At 31.2% G+C, this 27,546-nt stretch overlaps 2 protein-coding genes across 3 annotated transcripts in view; one reads left to right on the top strand and one right to left on the bottom strand.

Annotated features, from left to right (window-relative positions):
• LOC115880274 overlaps nt 1-23,793 on the top strand; it is a 47,400-nt gene extending 23,607 nt beyond the window's left edge. Inside the window, exons 2-9 of one of the 2 annotated variants that reach the window (XM_030897455.1) lie at nt 17,834-18,085; nt 18,311-18,481; nt 18,539-18,673; nt 19,012-19,169; nt 19,242-19,556; nt 20,821-21,185; nt 21,251-21,491; nt 23,042-23,793. In XM_030897455.1, the coding sequence (XP_030753315.1) occupies nt 17,834-18,085; nt 18,311-18,481; nt 18,539-18,673; nt 19,012-19,169; nt 19,242-19,556; nt 20,821-21,185; nt 21,251-21,491; nt 23,042-23,462 (2,058 nt within the window). In that variant the 3' untranslated portion in view covers nt 23,463-23,793. Of the gene's footprint in view, nt 1-17,833; nt 18,086-18,310; nt 18,482-18,538; nt 18,674-19,011; nt 19,170-19,241; nt 19,557-20,820; nt 21,186-21,235; nt 21,492-23,041 lie in introns of both variants that reach the window. The other variant, XM_030897454.1, reaches the window with a different exon arrangement.
• The window catches only part of LOC115880273 (E3 ubiquitin-protein ligase MYCBP2), a 138,533-nt gene that overhangs the window by 58,138 nt on the left and 52,849 nt on the right, over nt 1-27,546 (bottom strand).

The following is a 27,546-nucleotide window of genomic DNA, read 5'->3' as shown; positions in this document are numbered from 1 at the left end:
TGACGATTCATTTGACACATTTGAATTTGATTTGAAATTTTGTGGATTTGTCAGTCTTTACGGAGCTTATTTTATGTTATTTATTATTTATTCTACTACTGATAGTTGTATAAAAGGTAGTAAATCTAGATGGAAATTGTGGCAGAACTTAAATTAACAGTGACACTATCGCGATTTATCGAAAAAGTCTCTAAAATAGTTGGTTGTGTAGCGTGCGGTAGATCTCGGCAAAATTGAGTGAAATAATGGAACAACTTTTCGCTAGTAAGTGACTATATAATATACATACGTAGTAAACCGATCATTTATGAAATTCACTTAAATTAACTAAATTTATATATTTTTCTTGCATTTTAGCTTTTATTTATTACTTGTCAAAGATTAGATGTCAAAGAATTTAGATACGTTAATTTGACTTACCTGTTTCAGTAGCGTATCGGATGTTTGTGTTAATAAATACTTATTATAACTTATCTATTTTTATTAGAATTATATATTTTTATAACAATTTTAATAACTACCAACATTTATTCACAACGTAAAATAAAACAACAAATTATTGAGTCTACCCCACGTCTACCCTACATCATAGTTTTACATTTTTTAAATAAAATTAGAACGACACTGATAAACCGGAATTTAAGTCGGCCATATTTGAGGCCCATCGCGGTGTACCTAAGATTTTTGATATGCTCCTTCCTTAGTCTTCTTATTCAAAGGTATATGGCTTCTTTTTTATTTTCTAGACCCGTAACTTTTTGGTACACCCTGTAGACGTTAATTAACGTTAGCGGCGTGTGGGTTATTGAACTAAATTGAATTTGGTAGCGTAAGGGCCTGTCTTTCACTCTGTGAATTATCTTAATTACCGTCGATGTCAAAAGGTCTCGACCGCAGCGACCCACAGACTCATTTCTGTTGCGTTTTATTTCATTCACTCGAGCAGTACCGCGTCTGGTAACGATTAACGTGTCGAATTGTTGGCGCTTTCGGGTGGTACGGAAGTGAAATTCAATTTTTCACGGTTAATTTTGGAAGAACAGTCTATGGGTGTAAATGTATCAAACAAAAAAGAACAGTAGATATGGTTAAAGTCAAAGTTGTAAACTTTGGTTTAAATAAAGCCTGATTCTCATCTATCAGTCTCACTAATATATTAACATTAATTAATTTATTAATAACATTTCAGAGGTTCGATAGGAAGGGATTTTTCGAAAGTCGAATTCTAAGGGGGTGAAACCACCCGTCAAATATTAGAATATTTTTTATTTAAAAACCGGTGAGATTTTCGGAAAAACTCTTAAACACGTATATTTTATTTTCTGTTTTACATATTTTAAGATTTTTTAGAAATTTATACAGGGTGTTTCATAAAATTTGACCATTGAGTAATCACGATTCTGCTTAAACTGCTTGACGTTTAAAGCTGATTTTTGGAAAACGGATTGACTGTGGGGTGTAGAGGTTCGATAAGGAGGGGTTTCTGGAATTTCAAATTCCAAGAGGGTGAAAACGCCCCTCAAATATTACAATATTTATTACAGTTGAGGGTTGGAACCTTTGGTGTTACACAGCAAAATAAGAAAAAACAATAAATCACCACAATACACCAAAATACTTTTACTTTTACACTGGACGCGCGTTTCGCTAACCATGTTAGCATCATCAGCAGATGATTATAAACTGTAAGGATAGAGTTTATAATCATCTGCTGATGATGCTAACATGGTTAGCGAGACGCGCGTCCAGTGTAAAAGTAAAAGTGTTTTGGTGTATTGTGGTGATTTAGTGTTTTTTTTATTTTGCTTTATTACAATATTTGTTATTTAAAAAACGGTTAGTCTTTCGGGAAAACGCTTGTACACGCATAATTTATTTTTTTTTAAGTTTTTTTGAAATTTTTTAAAAAATCATACAGGATATTCCAAAAAGTTGGGTAATTGATTAACCACGATTCTGCTTAAAAACTGCTTGACGTAAAAAGCTTATTTTTGGCAAACGGATTTTTCGAAATACCCCTCAAATATTACCAAGTTATATAATAATATCGCCATATTGTTTTTTCTCATGCTGACATAAATGTGAGAAAATTTTATTCAGTTTGTATGTTAATGGAAGTTCTTGCTTTGCTTTATCATCATCATCACAAATGATTAATTCGACGCGAACGAAGTCGCGGGTACACGCTAGTTTTACATATAAAGTGACAGCGATCTTCATTTCATAGCCATCGCTGACGCCGCTTTTTTTTCGATTATATTGTGTAACATTGAATCTTTAAAAGATTACGTTTTATTATTGACCGCAAAAAAAATTAAAGTATTTCTAAAAAATCTGGTTTAATATTATTTTCTCGATAATTTTGCAAATAATGAATCATTGGATATGAATTTTTTGCGTTGTATAAATAAAAAATTATTGTGTAGGTGGAGATTTGATAATAATTACACTAGGATTTACCAAGAAACGTGTGGTTTATATATCAATTTTTTTTAGAATTGTTCATGAGAATTAAATAATATAAATGGATTAATTTTTATACTTAAATATTTTTTTTGAAAATAAAATATAATATTTTTATTAAAAAAAATGAAATAATTTCTTAAGTCAACAATATTACAGTTTTTTCCCAAAATAATGCCTTTCATCCTATCTTCTGTTTGGGCATCTCTAGCTTCTATTGGGTTTATATTTTCTATAGGGTCTTTTTTTCTTTAAACCAATATTGGTTTAAAGGGATAGATGTGAAAGAAATACAAATACAGGGGAATCACTTTTAAGATGATGCAGTTGGCTTTGTAAGGGTTACTAAATACACATTTTTTCTGAATGTATACAGAGGGTAAATATAGTTAGAACGGATATCCGTTTTTATAGCGTTATTTTGAGACCTATAAAAACTTAACAATGAGTTCGGAAAGAATTTTAGTTGCTGAGTGTAAAATTAAAGATACATAAACTGAAGGAAAATCATTAGACTTGGAGACAGACGATTCAATAAATCAATAAATCAATAAATCAATAAATCAATAAATCAATAAATCAATAAATCAATAAATCAATAAATCAATAAATCAATAAATCAATAAATCAATAAATCAATAAATCAATAAATCAATAAATCAATAAATCAATAAATCAATAAATCAATAAATCAATAAATCAATAAATCAATAAATCAATAAATCAATAAATCAATAAATCAATAAATCAATAAATCAATAAATCAATAAATCAATAAATCAATAAATCAATAAATCAATAAATCAATAAATCAATAAATCAATAAATCAATAAATCAATAAATCAATAAATCAATAAATCAATAAATCAATAAATCAATAAATCAATAAATCAATAAATCAATAAATCAATAAATCAATAAATCAATAAATCAATAAATCAATAAATCAATAAATCAATAAATCAATAAATCAATAAATCAATAAATCAATAAATCAATAAATCAATAAATCAATAAATCAATAACAATTCGATAATTCGATAAATCGATAAATCGATAAATTAATAAATTAATAAATTAATAAATTAATGAATCAATAAATCAATAAATCAATAAATCAATAAATCAATAAATCGATCAATCGTTAAATCGATAAATCGATAAATCGATAACTCCATAAATCGATAAATCGACAAATCGATAACTCGATAAATCGATAACCCGACAAATCGATAAATCAATAAATCAATGGAAACGAAAAATGACAAATAAATTATTTATTTTTTTTGTTTGGACTAAATTTTCTTGAAAATAAAGACTAACAAAAAAACTCACATATTTACTACATTTAAGGTTCGTATGTTTTAAAATGAAATAAATAATTCCTTTAGTAAATGAACAAAAATCTATTAGAGACAAAACTATTTTGCAAGTTTAAACATAAACAAAAATCGTTACATTCAACCACTCCCAGTGGCATTGAGGTGCAATATACAGCTTATTAACTCCTATGTCCAATAATTTACTAAGAAATAATTATGTGATTCACTAATGCCTTAACCTATTTTAACAGGCCGCTAATACAGTACTGCGTAGTACTTAATAACAAACTGAGATAATTTGTAGATAGTATTTCTATCAGTGTAAATCGGAGTAATTACATTGGTGGTACTTTTCTTAATGATTATTTTTTTATCTGGGAAGCTTAGTGTATTTATTTATAGAATTACTTGAATGTTTATTTTTTATTGTGTTTTACAGGGTTTCTTTTTCATGAGTAGAGATACAAAGATGGTTTTTACTTTTTCATACTTTTTTTATGGAATTAAAGATACTACATATTGCACATAGATTATAAATTATTTTTTCATAAATATAAAGTATTTTTAGCTATAATTTATATTTAATATATTACGACTTTTTAATTACAACCTGATTTCATTTCTTCGATATATCAAGACTTTCACTCAATTATCCCTGTTTCAATCATACCTCTGAGCGATTATCTTACAAAATTACGCTAATTATCATACGTATTACGCTACATTTTCCATGGACACTTCAAATTACTCATTATAAGAAAATAATAAAAGAGAAAACTAAAGTAATTGGTAACCGGAGACTGGGAACTCTGTTGTTTCTTAAATCAAGCCAAGTAACGATGTTTCTGCCCAATAACGTATTTCTGGAAGAAGTAAAGGTCCGTCCACACGTAGGGTTTTGCCTGTCCATGAATATTTATCCGGAGACCGACTTTTAATGAGGCCTGCACTAATTCTTCGAGCATCTGCTTTGAATCTCCGATGTTATCTGAGACAAGGACGATGTCATCTGCGAATCTGAGATGTGTCAACCTTTCACCATCGATATTTATGCCCCTATTCTCCCAAGAGAGTGATTTCATTGCGTATTCAAGGACAGCTGTGTAAAAGTTTAGGCGAAATAGTATCCCCCTTGTCGAACTTTTCTGCCTACCTCAATTTTATCTGTTGTTCTCGTGAAGTTTTACAGTTTGTGGTGGCATTACTATATATGTATTCTATAAGCCTTGTATACCTATAATCTACTCTTCCCTGCTCCAATGCTGCTATTATTGATGTTAATTCTACTGTGTCAAATGCTTGGAAATCAACGAACACCAATGCTAGGGGCCTGTTGTATTCCACAGATTTTCTATCAGGACTTTAATTACTTGAAGATGATCGTTTGTTCCATAACCTTTCCTAAAGCCTGCCTGTTCTCTTGGTTGATAGAAAGCTAGTTTACGTTCGAGACGTTTGGCAATGATTTTGGTAAACAGCTTATACAAGTGACAAAGAAGGCTTATCGGTCTATAATTTTCAAGCTCGGTGATATCGCCCTTTTTATGGAGTAAGTATCGTTATGGCGTTGTTCCATTGAGACGGGATTATTCCTTTTTCAAGGCATAGATTAAAAGTCTTTAATCCATTTTAATAGTGTTCCTCCTCCGAGTTTTACAGCCTCAATCACTATGCCGTCCTCGCCCGGGGCTTTGTTATTTTTCATTCCTTTTAAGGAGTTTCTGATTTCTTCTATAGTTATTTCCGGTATATCCTCCCCCCTGGTTAACTATCTTTTTGCACAGACGTTGTTGACTGTTGTATGTTTGTTGGTGATTACTTGTGTATAGTTCAGTCTAAAAGTTTTTTGTTATTTCCAACAGCCTTTCTCTATTTGTTGTTACGACCCCTTGGTTGTCTTTTAGTTTAAAGATCTCTCTCTTTCCATTTGATAGTTTTCCCCCGCAACACCTTCATACTTTTATTCTCTTCTATAGTTCGCCTTATATTATCTGTATTAAATTTTCTTACGTCCTTTCTGATTTCTTTAGATATTGTTTTGTTCAATTGTCTCAGGTCTTCAGCGTTTCTGTTATTTTGTTTTAACATTTCTTTTCGCAAAGATATCATATTTTTTGTATATAAATATACACAGCCCAAATATTCGAAAAAATGTGTAGAGTCGTATTCATTTTTTTTGGAACCAGCTGTACAGCGTAATAGACTCTTAAACCATAAGCAATTTTGTAGTAAAATACAACGTTTTTCTTCTGAACTTCACTAAACGGAGACAATTTTCTAGACGGTCATCCGTTTTAACTGACAGACAAAAGTGACAGGTAAAACGTTACGTATAGACGGAGCTTTAGAAAGTAACTGATACTGTATAGACTGTGGGGGGTGGTATCGCGTTACGGCAGTGACATTTTTCAGAGAATTTTCTTGGTCTATACAGGGTTGTTCACCACATACGACTCGGAGTATTGTAGCTAAACGATTATATTTTTACAAATTTCAAGATATGGGTTCGATGAAGGACTATTAGGGGTACAATTTAAAAATAATTTTACAAGATACAGAGTGTCCCAAATAAGTAAAAAATATCAAAGTTGTATTTTTTTAAATGGAACACCCTGTATATTATTACATTTTTAGCTTCTACGATAAAATAAAGTTGTAAATTTGATTAAGGTTTATTATAATTTAAACCTACTGTTTTTGAAATATTTTCAATTTTTTGTGAAATTGCAGTAAAAATTTTAAGGCTTCATTTCTCCAAGGGTATCAATGTTTTTAATACTAAATATTTACTGAAGTTTATTTATTGATCAGTTATTGTGTTGAAATAATAAAAATAATACTACCTTATACAGAGTGTCTCAAAATTTATTTTAAATAATTATTAGCTTCAAACGGCAATAACTTCTTTAATTTAAATGGAACGCTCTGTATATTTTAGGAGAATCAGATGCACAATTTAATTGTATTATACCGTTTTTTACCTATCCCTTCAAGTTTTCGTAGAAAATGCATTTTCTTATAATTTACACCTCATTTATCAATATATCCATGGAATATTGACATTTTAGATTGTTTTTAAAGCAACAAATGTACAAAATGTACAGGCTAGTAATATTATCGTTTTTAGCAAAACGATAATATTACTAGCCCATTTGTATGCAAAAAGACAACTATTTAAATCTTTATTAAAGAATATACCATTAATTAAATATAACACCATTATTTCCGCCTATATACTAATTAAACATACTTAATTGTGTTCGTTAATAAATTATTATAAATAAATGTGGATTTGAAATGTGGATAAGTTATCAAAATTAAAGTCTCTGTTGTTATAAATAAGCATTTATTAAAAAATGAAATATCATTTTTAAGGTGTTACTTTTTATCACACTGTCTAATACCCATACAAAATTCAGTTTTTCAGTATTTGGAGCAATTATTATTAATCAACGCAAACAGTCGGTTAATGTAGTTTGAATACTGGAATCATATTAATTGGTCCTCTTTAACAAATATTTAAACAGTTTTTTATTTTTTAATGAAATAAACGAATTATATCGTCAATATTAGTATCTGTAGTCTTTAAAAATTTGGTACATCTTTAAAAATAATCTAAAATGTCAATATTCCATGGGTATATTGATAAATAAGTTCTAAATTACAAGAAAATGCATTTTCTACGAAAACTTAAAGAGATAGTGTTGTGAACATACATTTAATATGGTTATATGTATATGTATATTCGACAAATTGTATAAAATATTATTTTTACCCTTATTCTACGGCTATGCCTAAAGAATTTAAGGTACGAAAAATACCATCAACATTATTATTCTTCTCAGAAAGATGGGTGATGCAAATAAACAGAACCATTACCTTAAGATGAAATTTGGAAGAAATAGTCATAAATAGTTGCATCATTTTTAGTTTTCCTTTGTAATTCGTTTACTTTCTCTTGGTGACGCGATGTGTCTGGTTTCCCTCTATTTACTTAAGAAATGGTCATGTTTGTCCCTTTGCAAACCTACCTGAAAATATTATTAAGAAATAGTAGGTACGCCCGTGGATTTTCGGAGAGGGCATTCTCATAAAAAGCACGGTCACAGAAGGGACCGGGGACATTCATAAAAATTTTTCATAGACGTAATACTGCTAAATTTATATTTTGTATTAAAAGTTTAAAATAAAAAGTAATAACAACTTAGTAAGAATTTAATTATAAAAAATAAAGAATAACATTCCCAACAAGTGGTGATACGAGTCAAATAGAGAACTACAACATTTGGTGGCAGCGACTACAAGATTGGTGACGACGGTGGTCCAATCCAGGATCACGACATTGGTGGCAGCGGTAAAACTACCAAGGTTTCCTGAAGGTGCGCCAGACGCAGCAGAAAACCTACCAGTTTTGGAAGAAGATAGAGGCAACAGGCAGTTCTTGAAGGTGCACCAAGAAGCAGCAAGAAGCCCGACACAAGACGTAGACATTGGGGACACTGAAGGAGCGCCAGACGCAGCAGCAAGTCTCCAGGGAAGCTTTTGTTTTCACCAGATGATGACAGGGGTAAGTCTTTCATTTGTTTTACTGTATTGTGACGCTACTGTTTTTTCTTCTGATTTTAGTTAGTTAGATTTAAGTTAACAATAATAATAATTTGGGCTGCAAATAACAAAAAAAAAAAAATATTGCTTAAAATTCGTAAATATTTTTTCTCTCTTCAAACTAAAAATACATCTATAAAAATAAATAATAATCTTAAACTAAAGTAATAAATCATTAATAAAAAAATATAATAATGGCAGGAGGTAAAGACGCAACTGATGTTCTGAATTTAATAAATTCATTTGATGGTCAGGGTGACGCAAATTCACTCCAATTTTTTTCTTAAAAAATTGTGATTCAATATTAAAATTGTCAAAGTGGATCAAAAAGAATTACTAGTAGATTTAATTTTTGGTACTAAATTAAAAGGGAAGGCACAAGAGGTAACACAATATAAAACAGTTTCAAAATTGGGAAGAACTAAAAAGATTTCTTATTAGAGCACTTTACTGATAAAACACCACCATCGCATTTTCTAACACAAATAATGAATATAAAGCAACATTTTAGGGAAACTGTAAAAGAATATGGCGATAGATTACAAATTCTCTTTAATAAATATAAAGAAACGTGTCACTTAAATTATGCAAATAACGAAGCTACTGTTTTAATAGAAAATTTAAACTCCATTTTAGTCAATACTTTTAGAAAAGGACTCAACGATGAAAAAATTCAAATGCGTATTATTGCCGAAAATACTACATATTTAGATAAAGCTTTATCATTAGCAATTGAAATGGAACTTGAGAATAATGACAGGTTTAAAAACTCGCATTTTAAAAATATAGGTTTTGTAGAGCGTGGAAATAGACAATTAAATAATCATTCTTCTAATAATTCCTGTTTATTTTGTTTTAAAAATAATCATTTAACATCACAGTGTAGACAGCTTAGGCAATACGAACAAAATAGTAACTCATATAATAGAAATGTACCTAGCAATAATCAGACACGCCCACCGCAAAATTTTAATAGCAATAATAATTTTTCAAATAGACAAGACGTAAATACAGTACAATATAATCAAGGACGTTTCACTAATCGAAACTACAACAATCAAAATTTTAATCAGAACAACGACGTGCGTAATTATAATCGTAATTATGGTAACAATTATAACAGTAATAATCCTCGTTCAAATTACAATAATAGATATTCTCAGAATCCAAGAAATTTTAATAACTCACAAGTTCCTCAACGGCAGCAAAATGTTTCGATACCTCAACAATCTCAAAATTTTTCTAATTACAATAATGAATCCAGTACTACCAATTTTAATAGTTCAAATAATAGATCACCACAACAAATTCAAACTATAAATTCTCAGTCGTTAATCAATTCAGCAGATAATTATTTTTCAGAACCGAGCACATCTCAAAATTTTTCGGGAAACGAGAGCGAAGCCTTGGTCGCGAGCAGCCGATTAAGCGCTTCTTAAAATTAGATAATAGCTGTTCTATGAATTACACACTACCTGAGCATAAAAATAAAATTAAAATTGAGCAAAACTTAATTGACATACCGCATAAATCAGTATTATTTTCCGATAGTTACCAACAATTAGAGATAATTAAAATCCCTTCTTTAGATATAAAAGATAAAGAATTACATCTTTTATTAGATACAGGGGCAGATATATCTTTATTGAAAGAATGTATCTTATTACAAAATAATCTAAAATTAAATAAAACTTGCATTATAGAATTAAAAGGTATAAGTAAAGAACCTGTATTTACTAAAGGTGTTTGTAACATCCCAATTAAATTAAACAATAACAAAGCAATAACTCATCCTTTTCACATTGTGCCAGATAGTATACCGATTAAAAGTGATGGACTATTAGGACGCGATTTTTTGCAAAAGTATAAAGCCAAAATAAATTACGAAGACGGAGTCATTAATTTTGAAGACAATTTTTTTAAAATTTTGCCGTCAGAAGCAACTACAATAATTCCCGCGAGATGTCAAATTATTGTACCTGCTCTAGCTAATTTATCTTCGTCCGAAGGCATAGTAGTTTCAAAACAATTATCCGAACATTTATATCTAGGGTCAAGCCTAACAAAAGTCCAGAACTATAAATGTTTAGTTAGCATATTAAATATTTCTAATGAAGCTCAAACTATCCATACACCTAGAGTGAATGTCGAACCTATTTCTTTTAATGAGTACGAATTTATAGAAACATATAATTATGACATTATCGATCGTTTTGCTAAAATAAGAAAAGAAATTAATCTAGACCAATTAAATGAAGAAGAAACTAATTCAGTATTAGATATTTGTAGAGATTTTAACGATATTTTTTACTTAGAAGGCGATAAACTAACAAGCACCAACACAATAAAACACACTATACCGACAGAAAGTAATAAAGGTCCTATTAACGTAAAACCTTATAGATTGCCTTTCAAACATAAAGAAATAATTAATGAACAAACTGAGCAAATGTTAAAAGACGGGGTAATTTCCGCTTCGGACAGTCCTTGGAATAGTCCTTTACTAGTTGTTCCTAAGAAAAGCGACCCATTATCACCTAAATTTAGAGTATGCGTTGATTTTCGAAAGTTAAATGAAATTACCATTGGAAACGCATATCCTCTACCTAATATAGCAGAAATTTTAGACCAGTTAGGAAAATCTCATTATTTTACTACCTTAGATCTTACTAGTGGATTTCATCAGGTAGAAATGGACGAAAAAGATAAAAATAAAACCGCTTTTAGCACTAATACAGGACATTACGTTTATAACAGAATGCCTTTCGGTTTAAAAGGAGCTCCCGCCACATTTCAAAGACTCATGAACACAGTTTTAAGCGGTCTTAATGGTATGAAATGCTTTATTTATTTAGATGATATAGTAATTTATGCAAACAACTTAAATGAACATAACGATAGATTAATTGAAGTTTTTCAAAGATTTAGACAACATAATTTAAAACTTCAACCTTCGAAGTGTCAGTTTTTACGAAAAGAATGTTTATACTTAGGTCACATTATTACAGAAAACGGCATTAAACCAGATCCATCAAAAATTCAATGTGTAACAAACTTTCCGCAACCTAAAAATCCTAAAGATATAAAATCTTTTTTAGGGCTTGTAGGATATTATAGGAAATTTATCAAAAATTTCGCTAAAATTGCTAAACCTTTAACCGAATTATTAAAAAAAGATTCTGTTTTTAATTGGGGTATAAAATGCGAAAATTCTTTCCAAATTCTTAAAGATAGTATAACTTTTCCACCTGTTCTCCAATACCCAGATTTTACCAAAGAATTTATTATAACAACAGATGCGAGTAATTTCGCAGTAGGAGCAATTTTATCGCAGGGTAAGGTTAATCATGATCGTCCAATAGCGTTTGCTAGTAGAACTCTAAATAAAGCAGAACAAAATTATTCAACTTCAGAAAAAGAGCTAACTGCAATCGTCTGGGCAGTAAAACATTTCCGTCCATATATTTTTGGCACAAGATTTAAAATTGTTACAGATCACAAACCCCTACTCTATATATTTAATATCAAAGACCCTGGTTCTCGTTTGACGCGTTTTAGAATAAAACTTGAAGAATATGACTATGAAATAATTTATAAAGCTGGAAAGATTAATACAAATGCTGATGCATTGAGTAGAATAGTTAGCACAACAAATGTCAATTCTATTATTACCAATTATGATAATTTTAAAACACATCTCGAAAGCCATATAATTATTAATTCCAAAGTCAAAGAAAAAAACACAAATCTGTTTGAAACACCACAACTTATACCTATAGTTTTATTTTTGCCAAAATTATTCAACAAAAACGACTTTAAAATTCTAGAAAAAAATAAACAAATTAATACATTTTTAGAACATTACGATAACACAAATCCTTTAGACATGCCGTCAGTTTTTCAGTATCAACAAAATAATTGTAATATATTTCTATTAACAGACAACGAAAATACATTCAGTGATATTAATTATGAAAATATTTGGTCTTGCTTACTAACTTTACGAAATATTATATCCAACGAAAAAACCGAACTATCATTTATAAAATATCATTACAACTCATTAGTCAAATGGGAAATCGTTCTTCCTATGATAAGATATATTTTTAAAGACCTCTATTCAGAAATTACAATATTTAACAACAGTCTTATCAACCCCTCAGATGCTGAAAAAGTTGTATTATTAAATGAAAATCACAATTGTCCATTAGGAGGTCATCAAGGGTCATCCCGCACATATAAAAAATTATCTCAATTATATACATGGAAAGGTATGAAAAAAGACATAAAAGAGTTTATAAAAAAATGTGAACTTTGTCAAAAAAATAAACAGTCTCGAAAAACAAAAATGCCTATGGTAATTACGACCACGGCATCAAAACCGTTCGAAAAATGTTTTTTAGATATAGTTGGACCACTACCAGAAACCGAAAATGGTCACAAATACATATTAACCTTTCAGGATGATTTAACAAAATATATAATTAATATACCTATGAGAAATCAAGAAGCTGTAACTGTAGCGCATCATTTTGTAACGAATATTATATGCATTTACGGAATACCTGACATGCTAGTCACAGATCAGGGGTCAAATTTTTTAAGTGATATTTTTAAAAGTACTTGCAAGTTTTTAAAGATAAAAAAGATCCAAACAACAAGTTATCACCCAGAGTCAAACGGAGCACTAGAACGCTCTCATAAAGTTCTAGAAGAATATTTAAGACACTTCATTAAGACATCTCAAACAGACTGGGATAATTGGATTCCCTATGCAACATTTACATATAATACTACACCTCACACTGCTACACAATTTTCTCCATTTGAACTTTTATTCGGACATATTCCTACATTACCAACATCAGTTAAACAACCACCTAAAGTCAATTATACTTATGATGATTTCATAAACAATCTTAAACAAAAAATGCAACATTCTAATCAATTAGCTAAAGAAAACTTATTAAAATGTAAAAACATATCAAAAAATAATTACGATAAAAACAGTTATACCAGAATATTCGAAATTGGTGACAAAGTGTTACTTTACGACGAATCAGTTCGACGTGGCAGAAGTAAAAAACTTTCCGCCTTATGGATTGGTCCATATACCATTATAAAAAAAATATCAGATGTAAATTATACAATTCAAAAAGGAAAAAATAAACAAACTATTCATGCAAATAGATTAAAATATTTTTATTATTAAAACTAAACATAATCAGTATATATAGATTATAAAAACTAGAATTAATAAATTTTAATTAGCTTATTATTAGTATATATATTTTGTTTTAGGGTTAATTTATTTATAATAATTACCAGTAACACTTGGTTATTTGCAGTTCCTCATCCAGAAACTCTTACGATATCATGTAATAATAAAAAAAATCACGTAGATGTAATACTAAAAAATTGCGGTAGTGTCACTATAGGTAAACAATGTAAAGCTTATAGCGCATCATCAATGCTAATCCCTCATGGAAATACAGTCCAGTCCAATATTTCAAGTGATTTTATTCCACCATTCGACATTAGTGATAATTGTTGCGAAAGGATAAAGGAAGAAAAAATAAACATTAGTGAAATATTTCTCAACGAACATTATAGGAAATTAACAAAGCACATCCCCGAACTTAATGTAGCGAGCCATAAGCTAGAAGATATTGAAAAGTTAGGTGATGAAATTCTAAAAAGGAAACTTGTAAACAATTATACATTTCCAGCATCTGTAATTGCCTATATCTTAGCTCTTCTTGCTATTATTTTTATTATTTATAAATTGTATACAAAATGTACTAACAAGACAGCCTGTTGCGGAATTATTCCAAACTTATGCATTAGAGTTAATCAGTCTGTGGAACCATCTTCTAGAAATAGTGATAGATATGTTGCTCATTATAATCGTAATATTAGCCAAAACTCTGAAAATGTAGGTAACTATGAAAACTCCGAAGAAGAGAATGTTAATTTACAGGCGCCCTCGCGCAGACCCATTGGGTATGTACCATCAAGGCGACCATTAAAAGAAAAATAATTTCCGCATTTGATACATTTTTAAATCTGCAATAGTTATAAAAAAAAATGTTAGTTAAGTTAGAATGTAAGTTAGTTATAATTAGTAGTTAAGACTTGTATAATACTTTTATATATGTACTTTTATTCATTTCCATCTGAGTTATACTAATTAATTATATAAACATTTGTTTTGAGATTTCATATCACTTTCACCTCATGAAATCTCTCATTAAGGGGGGAGGTGTTGTGAACATACATTTAATATGGTTATATGTATATGTATATTCGACAAATTGTATAAAATATTATTTTTACCCTTATTCTACGGCTATGCCTAAAGAATTTAAGGTACGAAAAATACCATCAACATTATTATTCTTCTCAGAAAGATGGGTGATGCAAATAAACAGAACCATTACCTTAAGATGAAATTTGGAAGAAATAGTCATAAATAGTTGCATCATTTTTAGTTTTCCTTTGTAATTCGTTTACTTTCAGACGCGATGTCTGGTTTCTATTTACTTAAGAAATGGTCATGTTTGTCCCTTTGCAAACCTACCTGAAAATATTATTAAGAAATAGTAGGTACGCCCGTGGATTTTCGGAGAGGGCATTCTCATAAAAGCACGGTCACAGAAGGGACCGGGGACATTCATAAAAATTTTTCATAGACGTAATACTGCTAAATTTATATTTTGTATTAAAAGTTTAAAAATAAAAAGTAATAACAACTTAGTAAGAATTTAATTATAAAAAAATAAAGAATAACATTCCCAACAAGTGGTGATACGAGTCAAATAGAGAACTACAACATTTGGTGGCAGCGACTACAAGATTGGTGACGACGGTGGTCCAATCCAGGATCACGACAATAGGTATAATACAATTTGATGGACAATTAAATTGTGCATCTGATTTTCCTAAATATACAGGGTGTTCCATTTAAATTAAACAAGTTATTGCCGTTTAAAACCAGAAATAATTTAAAATAAATTTTTAGACACTCTGTATAAGGTAGTATTATTTTTATTATTTCAACACAATAACTGATCAATAAATAAACTTCAGTAAATATTTAGTATTAAAAACTTTGATACCCTTGGAGAAATGAAGCCTTAAAATTTTTACTGCAATTTCACAAAATTGAAAATATTTCAAAAACGGTAAGGTCTAAGTATAATAAACCTTAATCAAATTTACCTTTATTTTAATCGTAGAAACTAAAAATGTAATAATATACAGGGTGTTCCATTTAAAAAAATACAACTTTGATATTTTTTACTTATTTGGGACACTCTGTATCTTGTAAAATTATTTTTAAATTGTACCTCTAATAGTCCTTCATCGAACCCCAAACTTACAATTTGTAAAAATCTCATCGTTTAGCTACAATACTCCGTGTCGTATGTGGTGAACAACCCTGTAGAGACGCAGAGGGCTATACAAAAGCCCTATGTAAAAAGCTTGTTCACTATTTAAACTGATCGGCAAGTAAAAAATGTTTAATAGTTATTTATGTATGAAGGGAATTATAACAATGGACCCACACAATCGGACCCACTCTTCGTTTGACTCTCCAGTCAGATACAAAATACAAAAATAATCCTTTATCTTTAATTTCCTTCTTCATCTGTGTAAAAATACCTAGCTAGTTTTACATAAAATGTTAAATGCCGAAAGCTTATTTTGCTACTTTTTCGTACTAGTGAAATGGACTCTTAATTCCCATGAATAATGTTCCAAGTGTTCCAATGACTATTTTATGCGTAACCTAGACGATATAAGGTTATTTTTCAGTAAAAATCAATAAAGAAAAAATACACAGATACTAATATCTTCTAATAAATAAATTAAAAACAATAGTAATCTATTGGTTTAATAAGTGTTAAATGATATATCGAGTGGGCGACGACTACAAATGTTTAAAAAGTTGGTAAAGGTCGACACCGGCGTCAGATGAATAAGCTGTTTAAATCTGTGGGTGTCTGAGAGGGATTTATACACTCTCCATTGTATGTAATCGTATGTATGTATGCATTGAAACAGGTATTTACCGACCTATATATTATACAAAAACCTCTTTTGTATTCAGTACGGTGTCTTTGATCGGAATCGCATTATATCAGATCATTTGAAAGCCAGAATAACTAAAAAAACGATACATTTTTAATATATTTTGTAGAAAAAAGGATCAGAGATGCTATAATCTATAATGGTCATAGTTCTTTAACAATAATAATTATGCATTGATCAACAAGGTAGAAAAAAATATTTTTCGCACAAAACCAAGATATTTAAGCCTATAAAGGTGTATATATTCTGAATCTACATAAAATTTCCTACAAACACTGAAATTTTCATAATTTTATGCCTATGATTACTATTTTTCTAAGGCCTTTGAAAATGTATAAAAAATAGCCAAAAATTAGACAATTTTTTTCTATACAAAATAGTCCTGAAAATTAGCGATTTTCTTCATTTCACCGATTTTATTAAAACTACTGTTATTTAATTAAAAGACGTAGAATAATAAAATATAAGCCATTGTAGTCTTACGAGAACAGTAATGGATGTAGGAGAGAGAAGTTTTAACGATCATCAAAGATAGCTCAAAACAAGGGTCCAAAAAATTAATTTTCGCACAAAACCAAGATACCTAAACCTTTAAAGGTGTATATATTCTAAATCTACATAAAATTTACTACAAATTCTGAAAGTTTCGTAATATTATGACTAGGATTACCACCTTTCTTTTTGACTTTTTTTTGGAGCAAAATTTCTCTGAGAATAAAGGCTTGACAATTATCTTATGATAAAAATTATTACTGTTCGATATCGTTAAAACAGCATAATAATATTGTACGTTTCTAAAATTCCACATATCTCTACAAACAGTAGGAGTCAATGATCCGTAACGATCCAAAGAGCGCAAATATATATAGTGAACGTGTATGTGTGCGTATAATGTACGAGCAATCCATTATTTTACTGTTTACGAATAGCCAAAGATAAAATGTAGAAAACTGTACGAATGAAATTATCGTTTTAACCGGCCTAAACCACAAACCAATGTAAATATGACTTAATGGACTTTATCTAGAACAAATATCACTTTCAAATTCCAAATAAATACAATTTTAGAATAATATAAAAAATAGAATAATATAAAATTCCATATAACTTAATAATATAATGTGTTGTATAACATAATGCCCCTTCTACACGTTACGTATTTCCTGTCAGTTTTGTCAGTCAGTTGAAATGCAAGGTGTAGCGGATACGGAACGTATAGAGGGAATCAATCTTTAAGTGAAAAAATGTCTATACCTATATGACGGATTCGACGAATTTCCATATAACCCTTGTTTATATATTCTATATAACTTAATAAACAAGATATCTGTATTTGTTTTTTTTTCAGGACCTGACCTTATTTCCTGACCACATACCTGACAAAACCAGCGAAATCTACATCAACAACGGTCAAACGATAACCTTCAGGCCCCGAACTTTCGACAGTCTGAGGGCCTTATCTGTTATTAGGTTCGAAAAAGTCCAAAACGTAGTCTTCAATAGCAGGGCCTTGGTGAAGATCGCCTCGCCGAGTCTACTAGTTCAATTTTTCGGCTGTGATGATATCCTGTTCCAGAGTGAGGCGTTTGACGAGAACCAGGTGAGAATCTTGATATAACTTGTTCAAAAATCATACATAGAGAGAGTCTAAATATATTAGACATTAGTTTAATTATTACCAATTTGTTAACTTTAAAAAACGAATAATATTTATGTTGGTTACAAAATGGCATCAAGGAACTACTGTGTCTATCAGCTTATGGTCTAAGTTTCATTAACAGGTTCAAAAATGTATTTCTATATCAACTATTTTATGAAATTTCAGGGTTCCTTGTCCATTGAAGTGACAGACTCAAGGACAGTAAAATTAGAAAAATCACCTTTCAGCAATCTGAGCAAATGTACCCTACAAAACATCAGAAATCTTCTTCTAGACAGTGGATCGTTTGAAATCAAAAATTTGGGCAGTATTGGGAGACATGGACCAGTAACAGATGTAAACCTTCATTCAATAACTTTCTTTTCATTCAATAAACATTATTTTATCTCGTAGGTATTGTTCATCAATATCGTAGCTCCAGAAATTTCAAACAAAGTCTTTTTTACCTCTTTGGCAAGGTTGAGCATCCGGAATAGCAAGATTGGACGTATATGCAATGGTGCATTCCAGTCATCTCAAATTTCAGCAGTAAGTTTATTTAAATTAATTAGAAGAAAACTGACTCAGCAAACTTTGTACCTCCTTAGAGTGAAATGAAGTGGAGTGAAAGTTTTTTTGTCAAATTTATAGTATGGATAACTAATTGACTTAGTGATGTAGATTGATTGAGAGTAATCCATTTGACAATTATCGTCATTTATTTCCATATATTTATCTATAATATCTAGTAATTATTTTTATTTTTTTATATATAAAAACCAGCTGTTATGTTTTAACAGCAGGATGACAAGACGTCGTTGCAACCACCCTTAAACAGATAGTATTTTTCATGATTTCGTTTAATTTAATGGTTTAAAATTTTTTAGATCGAATTGATCAACACCACGATTGATACGATCGAACCCAAAGCTCTCACTGAACGCACTCTGGTGGTCAACTTTAGAATAACCAAATGCGAAATCAACAAGCTAAGGACAGAGGCTGTAACTGCAGGCATGACCAACTTGATCGTCAATCATTCCACGTAAGAACAAATTTAATTTTTGTACAACCCTGGAACTATTTACGTCTGCTCTACATCTTTTTATTTTTGTAGGATAACAGAGGTTGAGACTGGAGCTATAGTCAGCACTGCTGCCAACGTAGAAATCGTAGGTAACGAAGTCCAAACTTTCCATGCCTCTGCCATAGAAATCAACAAATGGAACAAAGTAATGATAGACCAGAATGTCATCATTAACTTGCACAAAGATTTCATAACTGTTCCTTGGAACAAAGACGTCCAACTGATTACTTTTAAAGGCAACGAAATATACCATGCTTTAGAGGGGAGCTTGAATTTCCTGTCTAAACTTGATGAGGACGCTGATAAGCTGGAATTTGATGATAATTATTTTGCGATATCTTGCAGGTAAGCTTTATTGAGTAAGCTCTATTTTAGTAGTAAGCTCTATTTTGCTTCCATTTTTTGAGTTACAACACATTAGTCTCTCTTAGTTAGTCTCAGGGCTTTGACAGAAGCCAGTATCTGAGACGGTTTTACTGAGGTTAGTTCTCCATCTCCGTATTATACCGTGCTGGCAACTGTTACATGTGTGGAAGTAAATCGCATAGGGATCTTATTAAGTCGGAGTGAGAGAAATGCGACCGACCGAGGAGACGCGCGACGGTGTGCTGTTGCGGCGTTGCCGATACGCTTTTCCCTATCAAGTAAAGTAAAATCACGATCGCAAACCGCTTATTTTTAAAAGACTTTTTTTTCCAAGAGATAACTAGATAAAATCATTAGACATGTTTGTGAGCATCTGAAATGGAATTATAAGGATATCGATAGGGTGTCATTTTTTTATAACGAGAAAACGTCAGTAATCGCGATAATTTAAGAACTCAACTTTTTAACACATAACAGGCCATAACTCAAGAACCGCTTTAGATATTGAAACTTTTTTTTATTTTTAGGATGGGATATTTTACAATATGTTTACATAAGAAAAATTCGATAAGGTTGTTTTTTCCATTCAAAAATTGTAAACAATCCATCCATTTACTTTTAGAGCATAGCAATTTTCAGCAATCGTGTAATTTTTTTATTGATAAAGATTTTCACATACTGTCTACAAAGAAAATACAGCAGATATATTAACAAAGTTCTTGAAAAATCTACAATCTATTATTTCTAATAGATTTCGAGATATCGATTTTTGAATTCAGAGTTCTAATAGCGCGACCACTATCGAACACCCACTCAATTCCACTTATTTTTACCAAAAATGCAAGTGTTTCTAGCTTGCACTTAAAAAAATTCAAGCTATAGGGAAAATTACAACGACTCGTTAATAATTAAATAAATTAAGTATCACGAGATGTAATTAAATCGTGAAGCTGAACGCATGACGTTTAAGTACTGACAGAGGTATTGATTGGGTCGACCGGTCAACTGCGACAAATCTGTTATATCCCCTTCCACGTCTCTTAGCGATGTGCACAGTTTCTCGGTTTATTTCATACGTTTGGCAACGTGTTTACTGTCCTCTCTTTGTTCAGTACATTATAAACGCATTGTACTCTTCTTACATACGGAAATCTCGACCCAAGACTAACCTTTGCCAGCCCTTAGAGGGCTAATAAAAAAATTGAATAAATTGTGATACATTAACTTTGTTATTTCTTTTTAGTTGTGATCTGGCAGATTGGATTGAGTCCCTCACCAACACAACATCATACACCGACAAAATCCTGGACACAAGCTTCTGCAAAGTCGACCAAAGACTCTCCGAGTGTTTCTCACTATCAATCGGCATTATCAACATGCAAAACTTCACAGAAATCACCTGTGTCAACGAGACAGCAGACTGTCGTTCTTACAATGGCGAAACTCGAACAATCAACACCACAGGAAAAATCTTCACTGACTCAGCACAGAACGACAAGCAGAACTGGCTGATCTTCATTGTGGTTCTTGTAGCTTGCTTCATACTGGCTCTGGTCAGTACATTCGTGGTTCTTCTGATTCGCGGAAGCAGATGGCTTAAACGCAGAGGTAAGGAGATAGATTTAGGGTAAAACTGATGATGCGATCCTCATCAAAAGTTTGTTCTCTTCAAGGCTACTTCAGAAACGATTATTATGGTAACAATAATGAAAGTAACGATGAAGAGGAGAACACGATAGTTACAGTGGAGACTGACAATGAGAAACTTGAGATTCCTGAGGAGCTGACTATTGAGTTTTTGCATGAACTCTCCCAGAGGCTGGATGATCCGGCAACGCATCAAGAGGCTAGCGAGCTGATTGAGAGGCTGTACGAGATGTTTATTATTGATGAGAGTTATGAAAATAATAACAGGTAATATATATTACTAGCGTGTACCCGCGACTTCGTTCGCGTCGAATTAATCATTTGTAATGGTACGTGATGATAAAGCAAAGCAAGAATTTCTATTAACATACAAACTGGATAAAATTTTCTCACATTTATGTCAGCATGAGAAAAAACAATATGGCGATATTATTATATAACTTGGTACTATTAGAGGGGTAGTTTTATTTCGTTGGAATTTGACTTTCGAAAAATTCGTTTGCCAAAATTAAGCTTTTTACGTCAAGCAATTTAAGCAGAATCGTGGTTAATCAATTACCCAACTTTTTGGAACTCCCTGTATGATTTTTTTAAAAATTTCAAAATATGTACAAAAACAAAATAAATTATGCGTGCATGTCCAAGCGTTTTCCCGAAAGACTAACCGTTTTAAAATAACAAATATTGTAATATTTGAGGGGCGTTTTCACCCTCTTGGAATTTGAAATTCGAGAAACCCCTCCTTATCGAACCTTTACACCCCACAGCCAATCCGTTTGCCAAAAAGCAGCTTTAAACGTCAAGCAGTTTAAGCAGAATCGTGATTACTCAATGGTCATATCTTATGAAACACCCTGTATAAATTTATAAAAACTCTTAAAATATGTAAAACGACAAAATAAAATATACGTGTTTAAGAGTTTTTTCGGCAACTTGACCGTTTTTTAAATAAAAAATATTGTAATATTTGAGGGGTGGTTTCACCCCCTTAGAATTCGAGTTTCGAAAAATCCCTTCTTATCGAACCTCTTCACCCTAAAGTCAATCCGTTTTCCAAAAATCAACTTTTTACGTCAAGCACTTTAAGCAGGATCGTGATTAATCAATGACCAGATTTTTCGAAACACCCTGTATACATTTTTTAAAAATCTGAAAATATGTAAAAAAACAAAATAAAATATCCGTGTTTAAGCGTTTTTTCGGAAACTTGACCATTTTTTATATAAAAAATATTGTAATATTTGAGGGGTGGTTTCACCCCCTTGGAACTGGAATTTCGAAAAATCCCTTCTTATGCCAAAATTGAGCTTCTTACGTTGAGTGGTTTGAGTAGGATCGTGATTAATCTGTGAGTCACTTAAGGATTTTATATACAGGGTGTCCCAGAAATAAGTGCAAATATTTTAACTAGTAGTATAGTTCAACCCCAGAAACACGCCTAAGAGGTTTTTTTCGCGAAAAAAAATTTTGAAAATTCGAAATTTTTTGAAAAATTTTTTGGAATTTTTTTTAGTTTTTAGTTAAAAAACATAATTTCTTGATAATATGGCAACATAGGTATTGGATTAAATTTACAAGAAAGAAAATCCAGAAAAGATCCAGTGGTTCTTAAAATTTTAACAAAAAAAACATTTTTTTTTAATTTTCAAAGTAAAATAACTCCGTTATTTTGGACTTATTTGAAAAACGGTAAAGAGAAAATACGTTTCTTTTATCAAGATCTCCCACCCCTTAAAATATATGCACTTATTTCTGGGACACCCTGTATTAGTATAGATTAATAAAAAAAGCCTTGTTTGATTTTGAAATAATTTCAGAGAGGAAGAAGCTCATCTCTACGAGGAACTGGGCAACCTCAACCTCCAAATCCCTCCACCTCCCTACGAGGAACAACCCTCCTCACCCCAATCGCCAACACACACGGTACCACCCTCGCAGACCACCACGAGTCCCAGAGGGATCCTGAAACTAATGGAGGAGAAGGTCGTGACCACCAATACTAACACGGAACCTTCCAGGACCGTTCTGGATGTTTCCAGCAGTAGCACTCGACCGATTTTGACAGGGGAGTACTGCGAACCCATCGATAGGGACGTGCATCTTTATTCGGAGCTCAGACAGAAGGACGAAGGGAAGCAGGACAGCGTGAAGAGTACCGGATCGGGTACTATGGCGCTGAGACCTTTGCCAGACAAGCCGGGGTTTAGTTTTCAAGCCGGTCCTTCTACCAAATTGTGATATTCGTACTGATCTTCAAGCGATGTAATTTTTAAGTATTTTTAACGTATACCAATCGTAGAGTACTGAATTTGAGTACCATATCTTGTTGATTTCCAGTACTTCGTAACATCGTAGTTATTTTTCAGTTACATTTTAAAGAAAAGTTTTTAAATAAAACTCAAGAAATAGGTAGTTAGTTCTTTAGTACGTACCGACATCTTTGCTATAAAACTTCTGATCTATGACAAAACTAAATTTTATTTGTACGAGGCATGTTTTTTAAGTACCGTTTTGGAATTAAAAAAAAACGTGCAAAGATATCGCAATAATTTTATTTTTACATGAAAGCCTGTACCTTAATCTACTTTTCTACATAATTTCCGTGAATATTGAGGCACTTGTCATAACGTGGCACCAGTTTTTCAATACCCTCCTCATAAAATTCTGCCGCCTGACTGGTTAACCACTGTATCACAACTCTTTTGACTTCGTTATCGTCTTGAAGACGCTGACCGCCAAGGTGTTATTTCAAGTGCAGGAATAAATGGTAGTCACTGGGCGCCAGATCAGGGCTGTATGGAGGATGATCTAGAGTTTCCCAATTAAAAGATTTGATGAGATCTTTGGTCCGATTAGCCACATGTGGACGGGCATTGTCATGCAGCAAAACAATACCCTTACTCAACTTGCCACATCTTTTGTTTTGGATTGCACGGCGCAGATTGTTCAATGTCTCACAATAAGATGCTGCATTGATTGTCTCATTGCGAGGCAAAAACTCCACTAGCAATACTCCTTTTCTGTCCCAAAAAACTGTGCACATGATTTTCCGGGCAGAAATTGTTTGCTTAAACTTCACTCTTTTGGGTGATGATGAATGTCGCCATTCCATGGACTGTTGTTTCGATTCTGGTGTGACGTAGGCCACCCATGTTTCGTCACCAGTAACAATTTTGCCTAAAAAATCTTCACCTTCATTGTAGTACTGCTCAAGGAAAGTCAATGCACTGCCTAAACGTTGGGTTTTGTGCAAATCCGTCAACATTTTCGGAACCCAACGTGAACACAATTTCCGGTAATTCAAGTTCTCGGTCACAATGCGATACAAAACACTACGAGACATTGAGGAAAGTAGTCGCACAATGATGAAATTGTAAAGCGTCTGTTTTCTTTCAGCTTTTCGTCCACTTTCTGCACCAAATCTTCATTAACGACCGAAGGACGCCCACTCCGTTCTTCATCATGCACATTTGTGCGGCCATCTTTAAATGCTCTCACCCATTTCCTTACCATTCCATCACTCATAATGTTTTGTCCGTAAACTTCACAGATCTCACGATGAATATCAATCGGTTTTACGCCTTTAGCACTAAGAAATCGTATGACAGCCCGTACTTCACAATCGGCGGGGCTCACGATTGTCGGAGGCATCTTAAACACTCAATAAACAACGTATACAATGAAGAATCAGACTGTACGGGCGTCTGTGCATAGACAAGAGATGTAGGTAACCAGCGCGCATGCGCGGAACGCCGACCGTAGCGCTGCGGCGGCGGAATCGCAAAACAGTACTTACTTAAAAAACATGCCTCGTATTTTAACACTTCTTAAAAATTGTTCCTACAGAACTTTAAAAAAATCAGAATATTTTTTACATTATTTTTATATACAGGCTGGGTTGATTATACGAAAACGGAAAGATGTAGAAACAAAATATTTTATAGGTATATGTGGGTAGGTAATGTGCACAACTTAAAATTATTTTGAAATGTACAGGGTGTTTCAGAACTAAGATCCATACCAAAGTTATATTTTTTCTTATGGAACGCCCGGTATTTTATTTCATTTTTGGATTATTGGGCCCAAAAAACGGCATTTATTATAAAAGTTAAATGTATTTAAAATCTTTGGTTTTTGAGATATTTAAAGTTATTTAAAAATGTATGCTACAATAGAATATATTATTAACACCATGTACCGGGTGGCCAACTAAGAATGGACGCCGGCTGTATCTCAGAAACTACTTATTGTATAACTTTGAGAAAAAAAATCTAATAAGTAAATCGACCAAGAGAAATCGCTGGAAATTATTTTCAAGTTCGAAAAATGCCCGCTAGGGGGCGTTTTTCGAACTTGAAGATAATTTCCAGCGATTTCTCTTGGTCGATTTACCTATTAGAATTTTTTTCCCAAAGTTATATGACAAGTAGTTTCTGGAGATACAGCCGGCGTCCATTCTTAGTTGGCCACCCGGTACATTGCTTTTCAGAATTAATTCTTGTGCTGGCTTTTAAGCCAGAGAAATAAACTTTACTGAAAAATTTGATTGCTTCGTTTAATGTATACAGGGGTATCAAAAATTGCTGGTCTATTTTAAATATTTATTTTACATAAAAACTTCGTTATTTCAAATACAGCACCCTGTATTTTTTTAAATAAATCAAAGCAAAGGATTTTAAACATATTTAGCCCTTATAATAAATACCTTTTTTTGGACCCAAGAATCCAGAAATGATATAATATACCGGGTGTTCCATAAGAAAAAATATAACTTTGGTATGGAGCTCTGCAACACGTTTTCGTATAATCAACCGAGGCGAATGAGGTGCGTCACCCTGTATAAAAAATTGCAAAACATTTTCAATTAAAGAGGTACTAATGAATATAATTAAAAATGTACTAATGATGGTTTTTAATTTAATATGAATGAGTACCTATTAGAAAATTCTTTACTATTTTTGTATTTTTTATTGATATTGATAAAAAAGCTTAAAAAATATACCATATCAAGCCCAAAAAAGGAAAAATATGATTATATTATTTTATTAAGTATTTGACAACAAGCAATAAAAATAGACAAGAAAGACCGAAACCTATAATTAAATAAGTATAAAAAAAGATGATAATAAATCTGCATATTATGTAAAATTATAATAATTTACAGTTTTTTGGTACTGTAGCTACTGAAATTATTGAACTACCTGTATAAAAATTAAAAATTATTACAATGTACACATTCATTTAAATTTTCAAGACCAGGACAAACCAGATATGCAAAACTACTAATATTTTTTTCCGAAATCAATAATACAATAATCTATTTTAAAATTATTGTTATAAACAAGTCTTTACTATAATAAAAATATTAATACATACTTTGTTATTAATAGACTCAAATGACTTATTGTAAATAGTTAATTTTAAGATGTTATATTTCGATAATATAGCGAAAACCATTTTTGTTTTAAATTTACCATATTACTTTAAAAATTTGAGAAAAATATTTTTTTTTCATGAAATAATTATTAGTAAAAATAAAAAGAAATAAAAATATATATATCCATTTTGATATTTTTGAAAACTAAAAAAAACATGCAAGACACATATATTAAACTTGCCTTACTGTGATAATGTACAGAAACGTATATAAGTGTAAAAGAATTTTAAAAAACTTACTTTGTCTATGATATATTATTATTAACTTGTATATTTTGTATTTTATTAATATCGTGTACTTCCGCTAGAATATTTGTATCATTTTTTATACCAAATATAAGAAAAAAATACATAAATCTAAACAGAAACACTAGATTTTTTTATTCAAATCTTCTTCACTTCCCCCAGTAGTAAAAAAACTTATACAGGGTGAGTATTAAATAAGTTTAAATATTTTTAGACGTGGTATATTTCGACAAACAGAAAAAAAACTGGTAACAGCTCTAGCCTTATAAGAAAAGCACAAGCTTGATCTTGATAGGAAAAATGAATTAAAAATGTCTGGAAATAAGTAAAATTAAAACAAAGCTCCATAAAAGTGTTTGCCTTGAGCCTTGAAGAGACTCTGGTTTCCACGGATACGCTCGTCCACAACACCCCTGTGCCAGAACTTGCATTCTTTGCATCCAGAATGCAGTGAAAAATGTAGTAAAATTGACGTGAAAGTGTGATACGTAATGAAAAATTGTGAAAAAAATGAGGTGAGCCTTTAAATAAATAAAAAAAAACATTGAAAATTAATGTATTTAGTCTAATATTACAATTTATATAACGTTTTTACAACGATCGAAAAAAACAGCGTCATCAATGGCTGCGATTGGCCATT

This window comes from Sitophilus oryzae, unplaced genomic scaffold (genome assembly GCF_002938485.1).
Source record: "Sitophilus oryzae breed Bouriz unplaced genomic scaffold, Soryzae_2.0 scaffold_1621_pilon_pilon, whole genome shotgun sequence".
Taxonomy (NCBI): domain Eukaryota; kingdom Metazoa; phylum Arthropoda; class Insecta; order Coleoptera; family Curculionidae; genus Sitophilus; species Sitophilus oryzae.
Note: the sequence above shows the minus strand (reverse complement) of the source record. Positions and strands in the feature narration are given on the sequence as shown.